The sequence below is a fragment of the Epinephelus lanceolatus genome, chromosome 21 (assembly GCF_041903045.1).
Source record: "Epinephelus lanceolatus isolate andai-2023 chromosome 21, ASM4190304v1, whole genome shotgun sequence".
Classification (NCBI taxonomy): Eukaryota; Metazoa; Chordata; class Actinopteri; order Perciformes; family Serranidae; genus Epinephelus; species Epinephelus lanceolatus.
Window position 1 is genome coordinate 19,925,789 of NC_135754.1, and position 17,162 is coordinate 19,942,950.

The 17,162-nt window shown below is 41.0% G+C and overlaps 1 protein-coding gene across 1 annotated transcript in view; it reads right to left on the bottom strand.

Moving 5' to 3' along the window:
• lrp2b (low density lipoprotein receptor-related protein 2b) overlaps positions 1-17,162 on the bottom strand; it is a 52,093-nt gene that overhangs the window by 31,501 nt on the left and 3,430 nt on the right. Inside the window, exons 6-35 of the mRNA XM_033611982.2 lie at positions 15,867-15,983; positions 15,121-15,237; positions 14,660-14,803; positions 14,021-14,137; positions 12,154-12,282; positions 11,890-12,059; positions 11,439-11,662; positions 10,921-11,127; positions 10,603-10,805; positions 10,181-10,321; positions 9,609-9,818; positions 9,225-9,417; positions 8,435-8,560; positions 8,175-8,305; positions 7,154-7,291; positions 6,655-6,930; positions 6,308-6,547; positions 6,101-6,223; positions 5,857-5,973; positions 5,396-5,773; positions 4,919-5,167; positions 4,539-4,747; positions 4,183-4,367; positions 3,870-4,098; positions 3,314-3,491; positions 2,847-2,975; positions 2,347-2,513; positions 1,894-2,037; positions 1,299-1,408; positions 611-788 (exon numbers count right to left, since the gene is read on the bottom strand). Of these exons, the coding sequence (XP_033467873.1) occupies positions 611-788; positions 1,299-1,408; positions 1,894-2,037; positions 2,347-2,513; positions 2,847-2,975; positions 3,314-3,491; positions 3,870-4,098; positions 4,183-4,367; positions 4,539-4,747; positions 4,919-5,167; positions 5,396-5,773; positions 5,857-5,973; positions 6,101-6,223; positions 6,308-6,547; positions 6,655-6,930; positions 7,154-7,291; positions 8,175-8,305; positions 8,435-8,560; positions 9,225-9,417; positions 9,609-9,818; positions 10,181-10,321; positions 10,603-10,805; positions 10,921-11,127; positions 11,439-11,662; positions 11,890-12,059; positions 12,154-12,282; positions 14,021-14,137; positions 14,660-14,803; positions 15,121-15,237; positions 15,867-15,983 (5,279 nt within the window). The remainder of the gene's footprint in view (positions 1-610; positions 789-1,298; positions 1,409-1,893; positions 2,038-2,346; positions 2,514-2,846; positions 2,976-3,313; positions 3,492-3,869; positions 4,099-4,182; positions 4,368-4,538; positions 4,748-4,918; positions 5,168-5,395; positions 5,774-5,856; positions 5,974-6,100; positions 6,224-6,307; positions 6,548-6,654; positions 6,931-7,153; positions 7,292-8,174; positions 8,306-8,434; positions 8,561-9,224; positions 9,418-9,608; positions 9,819-10,180; positions 10,322-10,602; positions 10,806-10,920; positions 11,128-11,438; positions 11,663-11,889; positions 12,060-12,153; positions 12,283-14,020; positions 14,138-14,659; positions 14,804-15,120; positions 15,238-15,866; positions 15,984-17,162) is intronic.

The window sequence follows — 17,162 nt, forward strand, 5'->3', positions numbered from 1 at the left end:
CAACACCGCCACAGAACACCTGACACTCACCCATGCATGGCTTTCATGACTGACTTTGCTGATCTACACATTCCATTGATTATTAAGTTAATTTTAGTTTAATAAATTCGGCTTGCTTTAAGTAAATCTTTTGTGTGGACTCCCTTCTTGTCACATACTCTGAGCCAGTTTGTGACACCACCAAAATCTAATCAGTTCATCATTAAGTTTAAGTGAACGTTTGTGCCAAATTTGAAAAGATTCCCCCAAGGCTTTCTTGAGATACTGCGTTAAAGAGAATGGGGCGTTCATACAGACGGACGGATGGAGGGATGTAGCTACGGATGGATGGAGGAACACCTGAAAACATAATGCCTCCGCCACGATTATCGCCAGCAAGGCAAAAAAATATAAGCTTTGTCTTAACACATCACACTATTGGGGTGGAAATTACTTGTATAGTGTGAAGGTGTTAAGTATCAAACGGGTTAAACATGTCTATGAAATTTACAAAAAAGTTTGGTAAACTACACTTCTTCACAAAAGTAAAAAGGTGAGTAAACTCACTTTGGGAGAATTTATTCCCATCGACATCCCTAAAATGCAGCCATGTTGTGTATACTGTACATACCACGCCTGAGCCTGCCACACCCCAATACAGTTTCATGGTAGAGATGTCAGCAGTGATGAGTCCTATATTTGCCAGGCCGCTTGTGTAGAGATTCCTGAGGTTTCCTCCGTCCATGTCAGCGCTGCTGACCTTTGGTGGAACTCCACTGTCTGACCCTTTGTCTGTCCAAAACAATTTCCTGTAAGGAAAAAGTGTAAATGTGAGAAACAACTCAACAGAGTCAGTCATTGTGCAGTTTATATCAACAGGTTTTGACTGATTGTTTTTACCTTTTGTACAATAATGTTAAGATACAAGTGCAAACACTTATGTTACCTATTACTGCTTATGGTTCTGGGTAGGTTATTTATATCACAAGAAACATCACTGAGATTGAGATGCTGTTGCCAGAAAAATAAATCCCCTTAATTTCCAATTACGTAATGGTCTTCCAAACAATGAGATCACTTTGTCCTTGTCAGCCTGCTTTTGTCTGCTCAATTAATGCTGTCCAATCAATCATGTTCTGCTCTACTGGCTCTGTCTTTCAAGTGCCAGCAACTACTTACATTCAAATCAATGAGTATCGTTCATTAACCATTCTATCCACAGAATCGACACTTGATGATTTGCTCCTTCCATTATTTATCCCATGTCACTGAATTCAAGTAATAGAGCAAATACTCATTAGGTTGAAGAGAGGCTTTACCCTCGGGCTGGATCCAGGGCTATTCCAAAGGGCTCTCCTGCTCCCTCCGGTTTACCATTGGAAGTGATGAGGGTTTTCCTATAGTGCTGGTCTCCATCCACACGGATAACCTAAGTTATCAAACAGAAATTCAATGGTAAAACACTGATATATGGCACAAAAATCCACACATGGTAAACTAGTAGGGCATTCCAGTTCCATCCCAGGTCACCCCGATGAGTATGAGCTAAACCCCATTAATACTGTTAGCTCTGTCAGCACTGTTGCTGTTGTCAGCACTAATGCTAACAGCCACCTTTTCCTCCAAGACTGCTTGAGAGAAAAATCATTTGTGTATCTATTCTACGATTTTGATCCACTCTACAATTATATATGTTCTTCCTTAGACCACGTTACACTCTTCCACCAACTTTAATGAAAATTAGGCAATTTGTTTTTCTGTAATCTTGCTGATTTACAGACCATCTTGGCAGAGGTAAATATGAACTCTAAATTAAATTCAATAAAAATAATTATATACTTACTAAATAAAATACGGAAATTAAATCAGACCAAGAAGATATCCAATATACATCTGTAAAGAAAAGGTGCTTACCTCTATGGCTTTAGCAGTAGGATTGGTGTAATACATTATTCGGCTTATCCAATCAAAAGCCAGACCAGAAGGTGAGCCCAAGAAAGCTGCTGGAGCAAACTCAGACCTGTTGGTACCGCTGGTTTTTACTTGCCATATAGAGCCCTGACATTAGAGTAAAATCACAGACCACACTTAAGAACAAGATCTTTAGAATCTGTACTGATACAAAAAGAACAAAAACACAGCAGGAAATACGCATAAGTAAATATTGTTAGTTAACCATAAAATTCCATTAGATGTTATGGAAATAATGAACTCAACAGAGATACTACTCAAGTATAACACGGGATATGATTTACACAATTACCTGTAATAACACACTGTAATCAAAAATGATCCTCGCATCAAACTGAATTCATTCTACATATTCTAAAACATTTCTCCAAGGTTCATTTAAAGACCTCCACTCACAGTGTTCTGCACCCAATAGATTAACTGCTGTTGGTCATCGAAGTCAATGTCCCTCCCCTGGCTGATGCCAGACACAGGGGGCAATGCATTGTTGGAGGGGTCAGCAGGGTCCAGGGGAATGCCAAAAATCACTGAATCTCTCACCACCATCAAAAAGGGGGTCTCGTCTAGAAGAGAACAGAAGTACAGATGGGAACTCAAACTAAGGGGTGGTAAGCTGTAGAGAGAGTATACATTTTAGCAGAAACACAAATAAACTCATATAAAAATGAACTAGACACTTACAAATAGATAAAGACAAGTGTTACATGTTCATTGCACAGTGTAATGACTATAGAATAAAGACACCATCAGCATGAAGATTGGTTAGCTTCACTATGCCCTATGCAATTCTGTCTGACAGCTAGTACAATCTCCCAGGAAAATTAGCTTTGATTTTTATCACATGTTATGTAAAACACAACAGCTACTATGAAAAAAAAACAAAAAAACAACCTTACCTTTGACACAGGTAAGTTTGTCAGAAGCCAGCTTCCAACCCGACTGACAGTGGCAGGAGTAGTACCTGGGTCTGATGCCTGACAGCAGGCACAGCTGAGTGCACAGGTGTTCTCTGCATGGGTTGACGGCTGAAAACAAAATCTCAGTGTCACCTTCAATCAGACTTAAAATGATATTCAATATACCATTTCAAAAAACTACCCAATTTGTCACACTAAAATTAGGTGCAGTGGAGTTTTTACATGCATTACTTTTTTTAAGACACTAACATGTCTGCAAAACTTTAGGGGCATGCATTCAAGAAGATACACAGTCAGCCCTCAACTCTACAAGGCTCAGTTTATACTCACTGATAACGGATAAGAAATGCTTTCACCTGCCTACACTGCATCAAAACACAGCATTTCAATACACTTCTACAATCTCCAAGTATACAATAAAGATTTGTTGTTAAATTGGAAGTTACCTGTAGGCTGTTTAACGGGATGGTCCATAACGATGCCCATGGGCTGGTAGACATTGTTCATCAGAGTAGTTATGTTGCCACCATGGAACTTGTTCGTCCTCATCACCTTGCTGGTGTAGCGCTCCGACCAGTAGATGCTGTCCTCGAAGATGGTCATACCGTGTGGGTGCTGGAGAACCTGGTGTGAGATGGGCATGTACAAGAACATAATTTTTTTTTTAACCTTATTCACCCAAAGTTTTATTTTAAGCTCAAATGCAACAGATTCATCACCACCCTGATTTATGTTGGTACGTCTGCACCACAGACTGTATGTAAAGGTGGATGACACATCTCTAATTCCCCCCACTGTACATTAGTCCATGTCAGTAATAATGATACTTGTATGAAGGAACCAAACTTATTTAAGGGATAATAAAATTGTAACAGTTGTTGGTCTATTACAATCCTAATAGAGCCCCATCTTTTGTTGTTTTCTTGTTCCTGGTTTGATTAATGATTTGGCACCATGGGAAAAAATTGTTTCCTCTAAACAACCAAATCAGACTATACCTACCATGTCACTTGCCATGACCTGATGCCGGTTATTGCCATCATAGTCACAGTAGTCGATATATTTGAGGTAGGCGTCAGCAAAGTAGACCCTACGTGTGGTGTAGTCCAGGGCCAGGCCGTTGGGCCAGTACAGCTTAGTGCTGACGATGACTCGTCTCATGGCTCCGTCCATGTCTGCCCGCTCGATCCTGGGGTTCTGACTCCAGTCTGACCAGAACATCAGGTTGGTGCTGGGAGGAATGACAGTTTAATAAATATAGCGATGCAATATCAATTTAAAAACCATCTAAATGTCCGTCTCAGTTTCTACTTACTAGTTACGGGGGTCTAAAACCAGTCCGCGGGGGCTGGTAACGTTCTTGGTGAGGAGGACTTTTCGAAAGCGACCATCCAGAGTGGAGACCTCGATGTTCTCCATGAGAGAGTCGGTCCAATAAAGGTTACGACCCACCCAGTCCACAGCTATTGTCTCTGGTACCAACAGACCACTGGAGAACACCTAGAACAGAGACACATTCAACACTGAGAATACTGCCCAGTTCGATTTAGTTTATGTTGGTCTTTGTGTTCCTATACAGCAGCTATGTTCAATTTCTACCATTCAGAGAAACTTTGTGACCAGCAGTCACAACGTCTTGCTTTAATGCATCTGTGATATCATTTCTCTTACTTCCCGTCTGTCCGTGCCATTCTGGTAGGCACTCCATATCTTCTTCTGCGAGGCATCGGCCCAGTAGATTCTGGAAGTTACTCGATCAAAGTCTACGGTCACGATGCTTGAACCGCTCACCACTGGACGCATTTGAGGTGGTCTCATGTTGACTCGATTGGCGATAATCTGGCTTCGCTTGGCAACCAGAAGAACAGCTGCTAGTTGGTCTAAGGGCAGAAAAATATCTCATTACTAAAGTGTTTCTCTGTGTAGACAGGTCCATGCTCCACATACAGGATAATTAAATTGTTGACTTCACTTCCGATTTTTCTTGGTATTACATGAATCGAGCATTGTTTAATCGCAGCTTTACCTGTTATGTGATGTTTGTTGCTTACCTGTAGCTTTGCAGGTGCGTCCATCGGGCTCTAGGAGGTAACCATGTGAGCAGTGACACCTGAAGCTTCCTCTCTCGTTGTAGCACTGCTGACTGCAGAAACCTGGGATCAGGCACTCGTCGATGTCGTCGCAGGTCTTGGAGTCGTTGAGGAGCTGAAATCCTGGTGGACAGGTGCACTGAGCCCCAAATGGTCCTTGGACACAGCCGTTACTGCAGCCCCCATTGTCTAGTGCACAGTCCTCTTGGTCTTCATGAAATAAGACAGTGAGTTAGTATTGGGCATTGTGCTGTATTTGTTGTTTCTCAATTTTAGGGCTGTATGGCGCTGTTGCACCTGTTCAGGTTAGCCTGCTGCAAGTGGATCTCCTACTAGCATAACTTGGCTTGTTTTTAGCAGGGGAGCTAACTCAGCCAATGAATACTCTTGACTGAGGCATGAATATGACATATAATGCATGACATTTCAAAAACTCACTGCAGATAGGTGATTCATCTGCTCCATTGGGGCAGTCCCTCTGGCCATTGCACACCTTGTCCAGGTCTATGCAAACCTGGTCGGTGGGGCACAGCCACTGTCCGGCGGGGCACCTAAATGGCGGGGTGGGGCAGTTCTGTTCATCACTCATGTCCCTGCAGTCGTTGTCGCCGTCGCATAACCAGCTCATTGGGATGCACAACTTGTTGGTACATTGGAAATAGTTGGATCTGCAGGTGATGGGCGGGCAGGAGTTGTGTTCGTCGGATCCGTCCTCACAGTCCGGATGGCCGTCACACTCCCACTCATCTGGTATGCAGAAACCGTCGGTCTGGCACTGGAACTCGTCATCGTGGCAGAGGCCTGGAATCTGAGTGGCTGGAGGGGCAAGACATATCTAATCAAAGACTGTGAGAAATTAGAATAACTATTTATTTCTATATATAATGTTGCTAACTTACGACAGTCTTGTTCATCAGAGTGGTCCCTGCAGTCGAACACTCCATCACATCGATATCTCGAACTGACACACTGGTCCCCACTGGCACAGGCAAACTCATAGCTGTTACAGTTAAACTCTTAAGGTGGAAAGGAGAGATATGTGAAGGTAAGATAAGTAAACTGAAAAATTTAACTCATCTCCATGCTACCTCTAAAAAAATGTTAACAAACCCAAAAATATGATAAAATTATAGTGATTCCTACCACAGTTTTTCTCATCAGAGCCATCCAGGCAGTCCTGGTCTCCATCACACACGTATGAGTTGTGGATGCAGCGGTGGTCAGGACACAAGAAGTAGGAAGGAGGGCAGGTGGTGATGGTTGAATCTGTCAATCACAGATGTATGTTTGTAGTAAAACAGCACTAAGCAAGGTGGCTGAGCTGAAATTAGACTGTCCCTTCATACTTACTGCAGTTGTGTTCATCAGAGCCATCACCGCAGTCATTGTCACCGTCACACACCCACATCTTAGAGATACACCTGTTGTTGTCGCAGGTGAAGTAGCTGGCGGAACAAGTGGTAGGGACACGAGTGGGACAGTTTACTTCATCAGAACCGTCGCCGCAGTCGTCCATGCCGTCACAGCGCCAACTGGAATAGATGCAGTGCTTGTTGTTGCAGGTGAATGCATTTGGAGAGCAGGTTGCTCCTGGTGAAGATATATGAAGCAGGCATACAGATTAATACAATGGTTTGCTCAATAATTTCCTTTAACTTCTCCTCAAACACACATTTTTTTGTGTGTTTTACATTCACCTGTATTAGTGCAGTTGGCCTCATCAGTCTTATCGACACAATCGACAATTCCATCACAGCGGAAGGAGTTGGGCCGACAGCGCCCTTCGTCACACTCAAAGGCGTAGTCGCCACAGTTGTTGTCAGGTGGGGGAACAGAATCGTCCTTGATGCATTCCCTCTGATTGGGCTTAAGTTTCATGCCGTACGGACAGCCACACACTCGACCGTTGGAGGGAGTCGGGAAACAGAAGTGGCTGCAGAGCCCGTTGGAGTCACTGCACTGGCTGGGGTATTCTGTCAGCAGAGTGATGAAGAAGCAGTCAGTGGGTTTCTGGGTAATTATATCTGGCTAACACACAGCACAACTATCGCCCTGGCCCTGCAGTCAATGACTATTCTGTTTCAAGAATGCAATATTAATATCTCATCTCGAATTGTGACGTGCCTAGAGATCCCCACCCCTACTCTGCATTAGTTTCTGTAGAACAGTGTGTAGCCCCCCTGCGTGTAAACTTACTGCTGTAGAGGTCAGCTGTGTAGGCCTTGACATTCATGATGCCAGTGACTCCTTGTCTGATCATAATGTTTCCTCCTCCATCCCTCTTCCTCATCTCAAACACAGCTCTGGTCCTTGTATCCGACACATACAGGTAGTCTGCAAGACAGAGATATATGATTCAACATTTTTTTTTTTTTAAATAGCACAGGTACTCAAAATAATTCCACATTCACAAAATATAACAACTGAGTCTTGAGTAACTTTAGAACAGGCACAATAAAGGAGGAGTGTGTAGGATGTAGTGGCATTTAACAGTGAGGACTGTAGACCTCAACCAGCTGGAACTTCTGCCATGTGCCAAGCATGAACTCCCAGTTCGGATTCCTTCAATGGTTATTGTTCAGGAGGTTTTTACTGAGACAAAAATGATCCACAGAAGTCTCTTTGTCTCCAAAACAAATGAATCAGGTGATTAAAACCAGTAAAAATACTGAATAAAGCAGTTTCATGTTAAAATATCAATGTTTTTCAAGGCTGGTCTTTGTGAAGGGGCTGCCAACTGCGGTGCCAATCATGAACAGTGTTTGGTTTGTCCACTCTGGGCTACTGTAGAAACATGGCAATGCAAAATGGCAGACTCTGTGTACAAGGATCTGCTCCCTATGTAGATATAAACATCTCATTCTAAGTAAACGAAAACCCAACAATTCCTATTGTTAGGTGATTATACACTAAAGAAAACATACGTATTTTATTGTATTCAAATTTTGCCAGTAACGAAAGTTTGGTAAAAGCTATTTAATTAACATAAAGTCCAGTCAGAATAGAAACAGATATTATGCACAGCACTCCCATATGGCTGAAAAGAACCTTTCAGATTTTACACTTGTTTAAAGCATTAGTATTATGTATAATAAAGCTGGGTACTATTGCTGAAGATAAACCTGAATTACATCATACAATGTGAACGATATTGTGCATGTGTAATATAGGTGCACTACAATAAGTAATGGTCATGAGAAGAGACCGAGAGACTCACCTGAATAAACTGTTAGAGAGTAGGGTTGAGTGATCTGGCCAATGTTGGTAAATGTCTGCCTGTTATATCCTTCAATGCCAATGTGACCAATCTGGTCCAACTGGGAATCCACCCAGTACAGCCTGTTGGTTCTGTTAACAACCAATCACAGGGAATCAACCGGTGAACATAAAGGCATACTGTAGTCCACACAACACACATTATTTTATTCCTTGAAATAAGATGGAGAATTGTTCACTTAAGGTCATCACTGTGCTTACTCATAGTCGACAGAAAGTCCATACGGCCATCCCAGTGTCGTGTTGACCAGAGGAACAGCGTTGCTGCCATCAGTGTAGCCTCTCATTATGACCGCTGGACGGTACCAGTCAGACCAAAACAAGTAGCTGTGGATCAACGTTTGATTAGACAATAGAAAAAAAGGATGCAATATGTGACCTGACTTTGTTAAGGTAATGAACTTAAGAAACATCCTTTATTTTATTTTATTTTTTACTATTTTTATTCTTTTCCAATTGTTTTCACTTCTGTGTCCACTGTCCAAATATCTCAATGTAACGTGCAATTATGCAAAGGCAACCTGCTATAAGTATTTTTGTTTTATTTTATTTATATTCACCCTTATCTCTAACTCTCTGGATGTGTAAAGTTATATTATGGCTCTTATTTCATAGCCATCCCTTGAAAATGTAAAGAAATAGATTCTGAGTCAGTCGAAATAAAAACGAGGCCGAGAGATTATATTTGTGATGAAAGATTCTTTCTTTCTTCATTTTATTTTTTCCTGGCTCTGAAAAACATTTTCACACTGCTTGTATATTGATCTGTTTTGCACTTCAAAAGAGTTAGTTAGTTTAAAAACTGATACTGAAAATACTGCATGCACATGATATCAATGACAGATATTTCTGCACTGCCCTCACTAGACTGTGATGTTTAAGTGCCAAGGTTGTAAACCAGTGATTGTGCTGTAATGTGTAAGTATGTAATTCCCCTGCTGCAATCTAAAATCTCCTCAGAGCCAACCAATCAATAAATATGAGCACTCACCCAGCTGTGGGATGCACTGCAATTCCTTTGGGGTTCCTCAGTCCTGTCACGATGTCTCGTCTCGACTTGTCTGTGACTCTGAAGGCCACCACTGACTTGTAGCTGCCTGTGGTCCAAAACAAGACTTTGGAGGTCCAGTCGTAAGCCATGGCATCAATCATTCCCACTCTGGAGCCTGTCAGAATCTCTTGGACTGAGAATGCACAGAGAAAAACACAAAGGATTGTGAATAGAGCATTGAAAGACAAAATGTAATACTATGACTATATCTGTATCATATGGGCAACAAATTATTGTACACAATCATTTTCTTTCTTTTACATGTGACCTCACTTAGTGCCCTTGTAATGGTGCTTTATAACACAAATACAATAAAAAACTAACCAGTGCCATCGAGGTTCGACTTATAGACGAGGCCTCTGGACCTGTCGTTGTAGAAAAGGGCTTCATCCTTGCTGTCAAACTCCACAGCAGAGCCAGAGAAAGATGTCCCGAGCCCAGTGAGGGGCAGGGTGATGTCCTCCTGGAGGGATAAGTTAAGTGGAATTCCCCGTACTCCCAGAGACGTGGCCAACAGCAAGTACTCCTTCACCTCTGTTCAGAGAGTGAGTGGGGATGATTACTAGCAGGTAAGTACACTGTCTAAAGAATTTAATTCAGATTTAATTCAGACAAAGTATATGCTGTATATGATTTTAAGAATAATGTTGGTAACTATGGATAACTTTATTTCATAGGCCAAAGTCATCATAGTATTCCCTTGATTAACAAACCTTTTGAAAACATTACCTTTGATGAAATAAAATAAAATCAATTTAGAAAATGTGTGTATTATAATGTAACTTTCATTGACTGTTTTATGACTAATTAAAAAGACAACAATCATCTGACAGCAGGACACAGAAACTAATATGAAGTGAGTAATAGTCCAGCTTTAAAGAGCAGGTCAAACTCACTAAAGCAGGTCCGCAGGTCAGAGTGCAGGTCGTAACCATGGCGGCACTTGCAGCGGTAGCCCAGACCGTCATTGTCGAAGCGGTGACTCAACACACAAATCTGCTGGCAACCACCATTGTGTCGGCCGCAAGGGTTCATCACTGAAAGGCATGACAGATGTGGTCATTTTATGAGCACTGTTGTTTTTCATATGGGTGCAGTATGAATTCATAAACATGACAAATGAGAAAGGAAAGAGTGGGTTGCACTTTTTGGTCCATGATCAGTAATAATAATTTGCTGAGTAATGACAGTGAAACCAAATAGGAAACGCTTACAAAAGCTCAGCAGGAATTAATTCTATGCGAGCAGCAGAAAACTGGGGCATCTCTAACCACTGAATTCAATCTACTTTTTACAGTGTAGAAGTGCGTCTTCTTACCAGCAGGTTGCAGGACCGAGTGTGAGACTACAACATGGCCCGGTCGCTTTGAAGTACGATAGAGGAGTGCTGGGTTGCTGTCTCTGAAGCGGTTAGCTCTAATCACACCCATCTTGGTCCAGTCAGTGAAGAATATGTGGTTTTCAAACATAGCAATTCCAAAAGGATGTGGCGCCTGGGTTCCCCCGTTGAGGACGATTTTCCTGAGAAACAACACCATCAAGGAGAGACACCATTGTTTCCCTTGTTAGCTTAAAGCTACTCTACAGCTAGGAATAAATCTTCAATAACTGAAAACATATTCAGTGCAACCTTTACCTGTCCAAACCATGATAGGTGACAGTCTCCACTGTGTCGAAGTGGCTGTCAGACCAGTAGATCCTCTGGGTGACAATGTCTAGAGTAATTCCCATGGGAATGCCGAGTCTGCGCTTCACCAGCTCTACACGGTTAGTGCCATCCATGAAGGCACGTTCAAGCTTCACTTGCTCACCAGCATAACCCATGTCTGTGAAGAACATGTAGCTGCAAACAAACAAAAAATTAAGATGTAAAGGGGTGCTTTATAAGTTATACAGGATTCAACTGAAATCCTTTCCGCTTGGGGAACTAAAGCTGTTCTATCCATCGACTACATCGACCCACCAGACTCCTTTGACATAAACATTAAATGTACCTCACAGAATACAGGAGTTGCTGGTCTACTGTTGCCAAGATTGTTTACTCTGTTTGTGTTATTGTGTGACTTTGGTGAATCCATAACCCTTAAGAATGCCAAAGTCACACAATAACGCAAACAAACCAACCGATCAAAAGAATAAAGCATTTAAACTCACCCCACTGTTGGGTCCAGGACGAGACCATGAGGACTCTGAAGGTTCTCTGCCACCAGTGTGACCCGATTCCCACCATCAAAGTCACACAAGTCGATACGCTCCATCATGGCCTCTAAGACATAGAGCTTGAAGTTGAGCCAGTCCACAGCGAGGTTCTGGACATTGTGGACTGCAGCAGTCAGAATCTCCTTAATGTTATCCCCATTGTAGTTGGCAGAGTACACCTGGAAAAAGAATGACAAGGTTTAGGATGAGTATGTTTTTCTTCCCAACTTAACCACTGCCTTAGTGCCCTTAACAAAAGCATATAAGCCACAGCTGCTCTGACACAGCTTTCCAGTGGCCAACAGAAAGCTGGAGTTTTGGCAGTCATATAAAATAAGCTTTGAAAAAGGTGAGGGGAAAGAATACTGTCATCATTAAATGTCATCAGACAATGATTCAGACTGACCTTTTTGGTGTATGTATCACTCCAGAAGACTGTTTCGCTGTGCCAGTGAACTGCCACCCCTACAGCATAACCTCTGCCCTGGGCCGGCACCAGAGTTCTGACTACACGTCCATGTATATCAGCCATCTTCACATCACCCCCGTCAGTGTAAATGAGCTGTGGCATTCCAACTGGAAACAAAAAGCAACTCAGCTGTTGTATTATTTCCAAAAGTTAAAGTTACATATTGTACGAATCTACCGTGTGATGTGTGACTTCCTGTACCTGATATATTGGCTTTGCAGATATGACCCTGCTCCAGGAAGTATCCATCTGCACAGCTGCAGTGGTGTGTCCCAGGACGGTCTTCACACAGCTGGTCACAGATCCCCCAGATCTGGCAGTCATTATAGTCTGGGCGATAGAACCAACAGCCATGTTTTTATGTTTGAGCCATTAGGATGAGGATCTATACCAGTAATTTGCAACCACAGTACTGTGAAATTAAGCCAGTAATTCCAGCTCTTGTAGGCTGACTCATGTTAAGAGATAATTTGACCCAGACATCTGTGCTCCCTTTATCACAACAAGCTGAAATTAAAAACTGAAGATCTGGGATACTTACTGTAAGATATTATAAAAATTAGGGATGTCCTGATCAAGTTTTTTTTTAATCACACAGCTGCACAGTGCACTTCAAGTACTTTAAAGTTATTAACATCAATCCAGTGTAAACGCTTCACAACTTAATAGCTCTGCAACGCATTAAGAAAAAAGATTCCCTGCATCCCAGCTGTGCTTCAATATTTGTTCATTTTTTACAAAAAAACAAAGTATGAAATCACAAACTCTCTTTAACTTTTTTGGCTGTCACTGTCTCAAGGGGGTTTCTCTATTCCCTTAAGAGAGTATTCTCCAGTGTTTATTGTTTCAGCGCAGCCTGTGTCTGTACTACCTGAATGAGCTGTGTTCTGCTGAGTGTCTAGTTTTGATTACATTAATAAATACTCTTATTGGCTTTTTGCTCGTGGGGCTTTTCTTATACTTGCAGTGGTGATTGTGGTTGTCTCCATGGAAAAACACAATGCGGCATAGATGACAGCAAAAACAAAGACTCGCATTCTCGCACTGAGCTGAAATAAACCGAGTGCTCATAACTTTGGTAGATACCGTAACTAAACAGTCTCATACTGCCTTTTGGTGTCATTTATGGTGTGATGTGTTTTGCGGTGAGTGGGGCTAAAGGTGGCCCTACACATTAACAATCACAGGAGCTAAACAGAGGGGAGGAAAGACAGACAGCGGAGAGTTGACGACAGGTGCACTTGTTGACATTGCTGTGCATGAAAGCTTTATGAGTACACCTTTGTGACGGCTGACGTAAAAGAAAGGATCGGATCAGGCCCTATAGAGATGTCTCAAAGTCAGTGGGTTTTTGGCTTTGGTTAACATAAGCTTAAGAGACTTTCATGTTTTGTTCTACAACATAAAATACATCAGTAAATACCCCGCTCGTGAATTTTGAAGCCTTTATGTGTGTTAAAAAAGCTGGTTGCTTACAAGTGGCTAAAGAAGACTACAGGATGTTATCACACCTGACTTTACAGCCTTGTAGTGGTGGTGATGTTAAGTCGTGTGAGTCATGTTAGATTGCATTTACACTTGAAAAATAGTAAATGTTGTTTATTTGTGTAGATTATCTTGCTAAACAAAACATGTAAGTATCCTAGATTTGTTTGCCACAGAGCCTGTTTTCTGCAATAATCCAAAATCCAATGGAAAAATCCCATTGGCTTTTTGACGAGGGAGCCAGGGCAACGCTAACTTTGTCGCTAACTTCCCCACTAACTTCCCCGCTAACACCCCGAGCACTCTATATAGTTCAATACAGTCAATCCTTTGCTGCTAAAAATGGCTTGAACATCCCAGATACAGGTCTTTGAGACTGGGTTGGAACATCTAAATAAAAAAAGTAAGCCGCAGATCTTGCAACAATGTCGGGAAAACTCAGATATTAACCTCTCCAGATCCAGCATCATTTATCACCTCATTCTTACTAAGTGCTGCTTTGATGAATAGTACCACTTTGTCCTGTTGCTTAACTACATTACATGTTTCATATTTAAAATATAGATGTATACATGGCACTCACCTACACAGGTTCGACTGTCATTGGCTACAGTAAAACCATCAGGGCAGTAGCAAGAACCTCCCTGAGGAGATGGGTGACAGAGGTACTCGCAACTCAAAGTGGAGCACCGATCCAGGCCTGTGAGTAAAAATCACATAAAGGTTTTACTTGGGATCATCATCATTTACGCCGAGCATCATTATCAGTATCATGACCAGCATTACTGCTATCATCAACTGAGTCTGGAGGCCGTTAGTGTTCACAATGACCGGAAAAAGTTAATCTTAAACCAGGTGTGTGTGAAGGCAGTGATAAGGGAGGTAAAAGCAATCATCGTATCACACTTTCAGCTGCTGACGTCTGAGAAACATTTATGATTACAATGCACTATAATGTCTCAAACTCGTGCACTTAAATTTATAGCTCTGTGTAAGTGCTGTAAATGAGGGATGTTTAACTTTAACGTGACCAGGTCTCTCTCACTTGGGCAACATATAATTCAATTAGTTTCGTCTGATTAGCTATTTTCTCTGCAGGCGTAAATACAAATGTAATATGAATACACTGCAGCATTCTTCAGTGTTTTCTGTAGTTTAATGTGGGACTCATATTTGCAGATTTTTCAAACCCACGTGAAACATTTACATCTGTGTGACTTACTGCAGGTTTGCTGAGCGGTGGAGTTGGTCTCATCTGTTGCTCCAGGACAGTCAGGTTTGGTGTCACACACTTTTCCCACTGGTATACATACAGACGAGCCTGGGCATCCCCACTCACCAGGATAACAGTCTCGAGAGTTACTGTCTAAAAACCACAGAAACACCTCCGATTATATCATGAACAAGAAATATTTCCACATGGCATTCTTTAAATGATGCTAAAAAGCAGTTTTCTATTTTAAAGATGTGTCAAAATTTGAAAATAACTACACTGTTTACATTTCTTAAAAGTTTTCTGCTACCATGTTTCTAATAAGGAGTTATTCCATTACTTTAAGCAATCATTTGTCATTGTCTTAATCACTTTTGAACTCCTCAACTATACCAACATGACTCACTCTTGTTTGTACTAAATTTCCAGTTCAAACTATTAGTCCAAACCATAAGAACAAGATTTCTCACCACATCCTTTCTCGTCACTGTAATCCCCACAGTCGTTGAAATGGTCACACACCCAGTTCTGAGGAATGCAGCGGCCACTGGAACACGTGAACTGACTGCCACCACAGCTCGGGTACGCTTAAAAATAAAAAGATGGGGCTTTAATGTTTGCAAGTATTATTATTATTTAACTTATATACGCATATACGCAGTATGTCAATCAAATTGGCTTTGAATTACTCTTTTCTAAACAATAAATACAAAAGAGGAGCACAACAATTGCACTTGCAAATTTTCCAACCAAAATTTGTGAAATGTTTTTTGGATTTTTGCCTAACTTTTGAGAAGGATGTGAATCTACTTGTAAATATATCTAGAAAAAAAAATGTTGACCACCCTTATACATCCACAGTACCTAAAATCATGGGCCTATCTTACTTAAAATTTGCAATTATTGCATATGTTTGAAGATTTTTTATAGCTTTAAAATGCAATGTTTCGATACTGTATACTGTTGGACCTAGTATCACACTGCTGAGCAACCTGAACATACAAAAACAGTGAATTTAGATAAGTGGGAATGCAGTCAACCCTTAATGGTTGAAAACAGGTTGGTCTTGTAACAAGGTAACACTGTCAACCTAACTATTGTCCTCTGTGATTAAACACAATCTCTCATGACTTACTGAAATGATGACACAAATCAACATGATGGTCCTTAGAGTTGCTCTCCTGTTAAAACCCTGTTGAATCACTCTCATCCTTACCACAGTGTTGCTCATCGCTGTTGTCCCCACAGTCGTTCCAGTGGTCACACACAAAAGAATTAGGGATACAGACGCCATTTGCACACTCAAACTGATGCATGGGACAGTGCTGTGTGGCTGAAAAGAATTTAGAAGTGGTTAATTATTTCAGGAATAACTGAGGCACACTTGAAGTCAAAACCTCTAACTGAACTAAGCGCAACCTAATGTAAAGCAACAGTTGAATTTAAATTTCAGGGTCACCGAAATCATGACGAAGCAAAATTAAAAACGAATCAAAAGTACAAAGGTTGAGCTTTAACGTTAGAAACTACCTGTAATGTTACAATATCCCTGTTACCATGAAATGATGCATAGCCAAAGGTGGAAGAAATACCCAGATTCTTTACTTAGCTAAAAGTACAAATACCAACAAATACCTCCTCTACAAGTAAAAGTCTTGATTTCAAAATGATACTCAAGTTAAAGTATGACAAGCAAATTGTACTTATATACTCACTGAGCAGAGTGGCTCATCTCACAATGTAAAAATCTATTATGTTATCTGTTGTTATCACCAATAAATACATGTAAGAGCATTTTAATGCTGTAGCTTGTGAATGTGGAGACAATTTTATTTGGGCGTTAGTAGTATAATACTGCTGCTGCGTAATAGCATATGTTTTAACATGTGAAAAGTAACTAGTACCTATTAGTGTCAAATAAATGTAGTGGATTATTTCTCTATACTGTTAAGTGAAATAGAAGTATAAAGTAACATTAGCATGAAATGGAAATACTTAAGTAAAGTACAAGTAACATTAATGTTATGTCAAAATTGTAACTTACAGTGACAACATAATCATAATTTACATTACAGCACCGTCCAATGAGAGGAAAGGAAACATAACAATAGCTAAAAGATAAAATGGTAATCTCATTTTATAAAAGATAAAAAAAATGAAGGGAAAGCATACATATGCTTTAGCGATTTCCAACACCAGTTAACACGCCTCAAGGACACTGAGGATTACCCTTAGCTAACGTTAGCTAACGATTACGTTCAAGTTAGCATAATTACACGCCAAAAAGATCGTTTAACAACACTCACGGCTGTTTCAAGTATATTCACAGATTATTGGACCAGTCTTCTATCCAGCTGGACTGAAAAATTCTCACTCTGCTGCTCAGTAACGAAGGTTTCTTTACCGTTTCCATAGCTGCAATTTAGCTCATTAGCTAGCTATCTTAAACCGTTAACCAAACAAAGATGGCGACCGGAAGTGATACACTTCTTCCTACATTGTACAACACTGA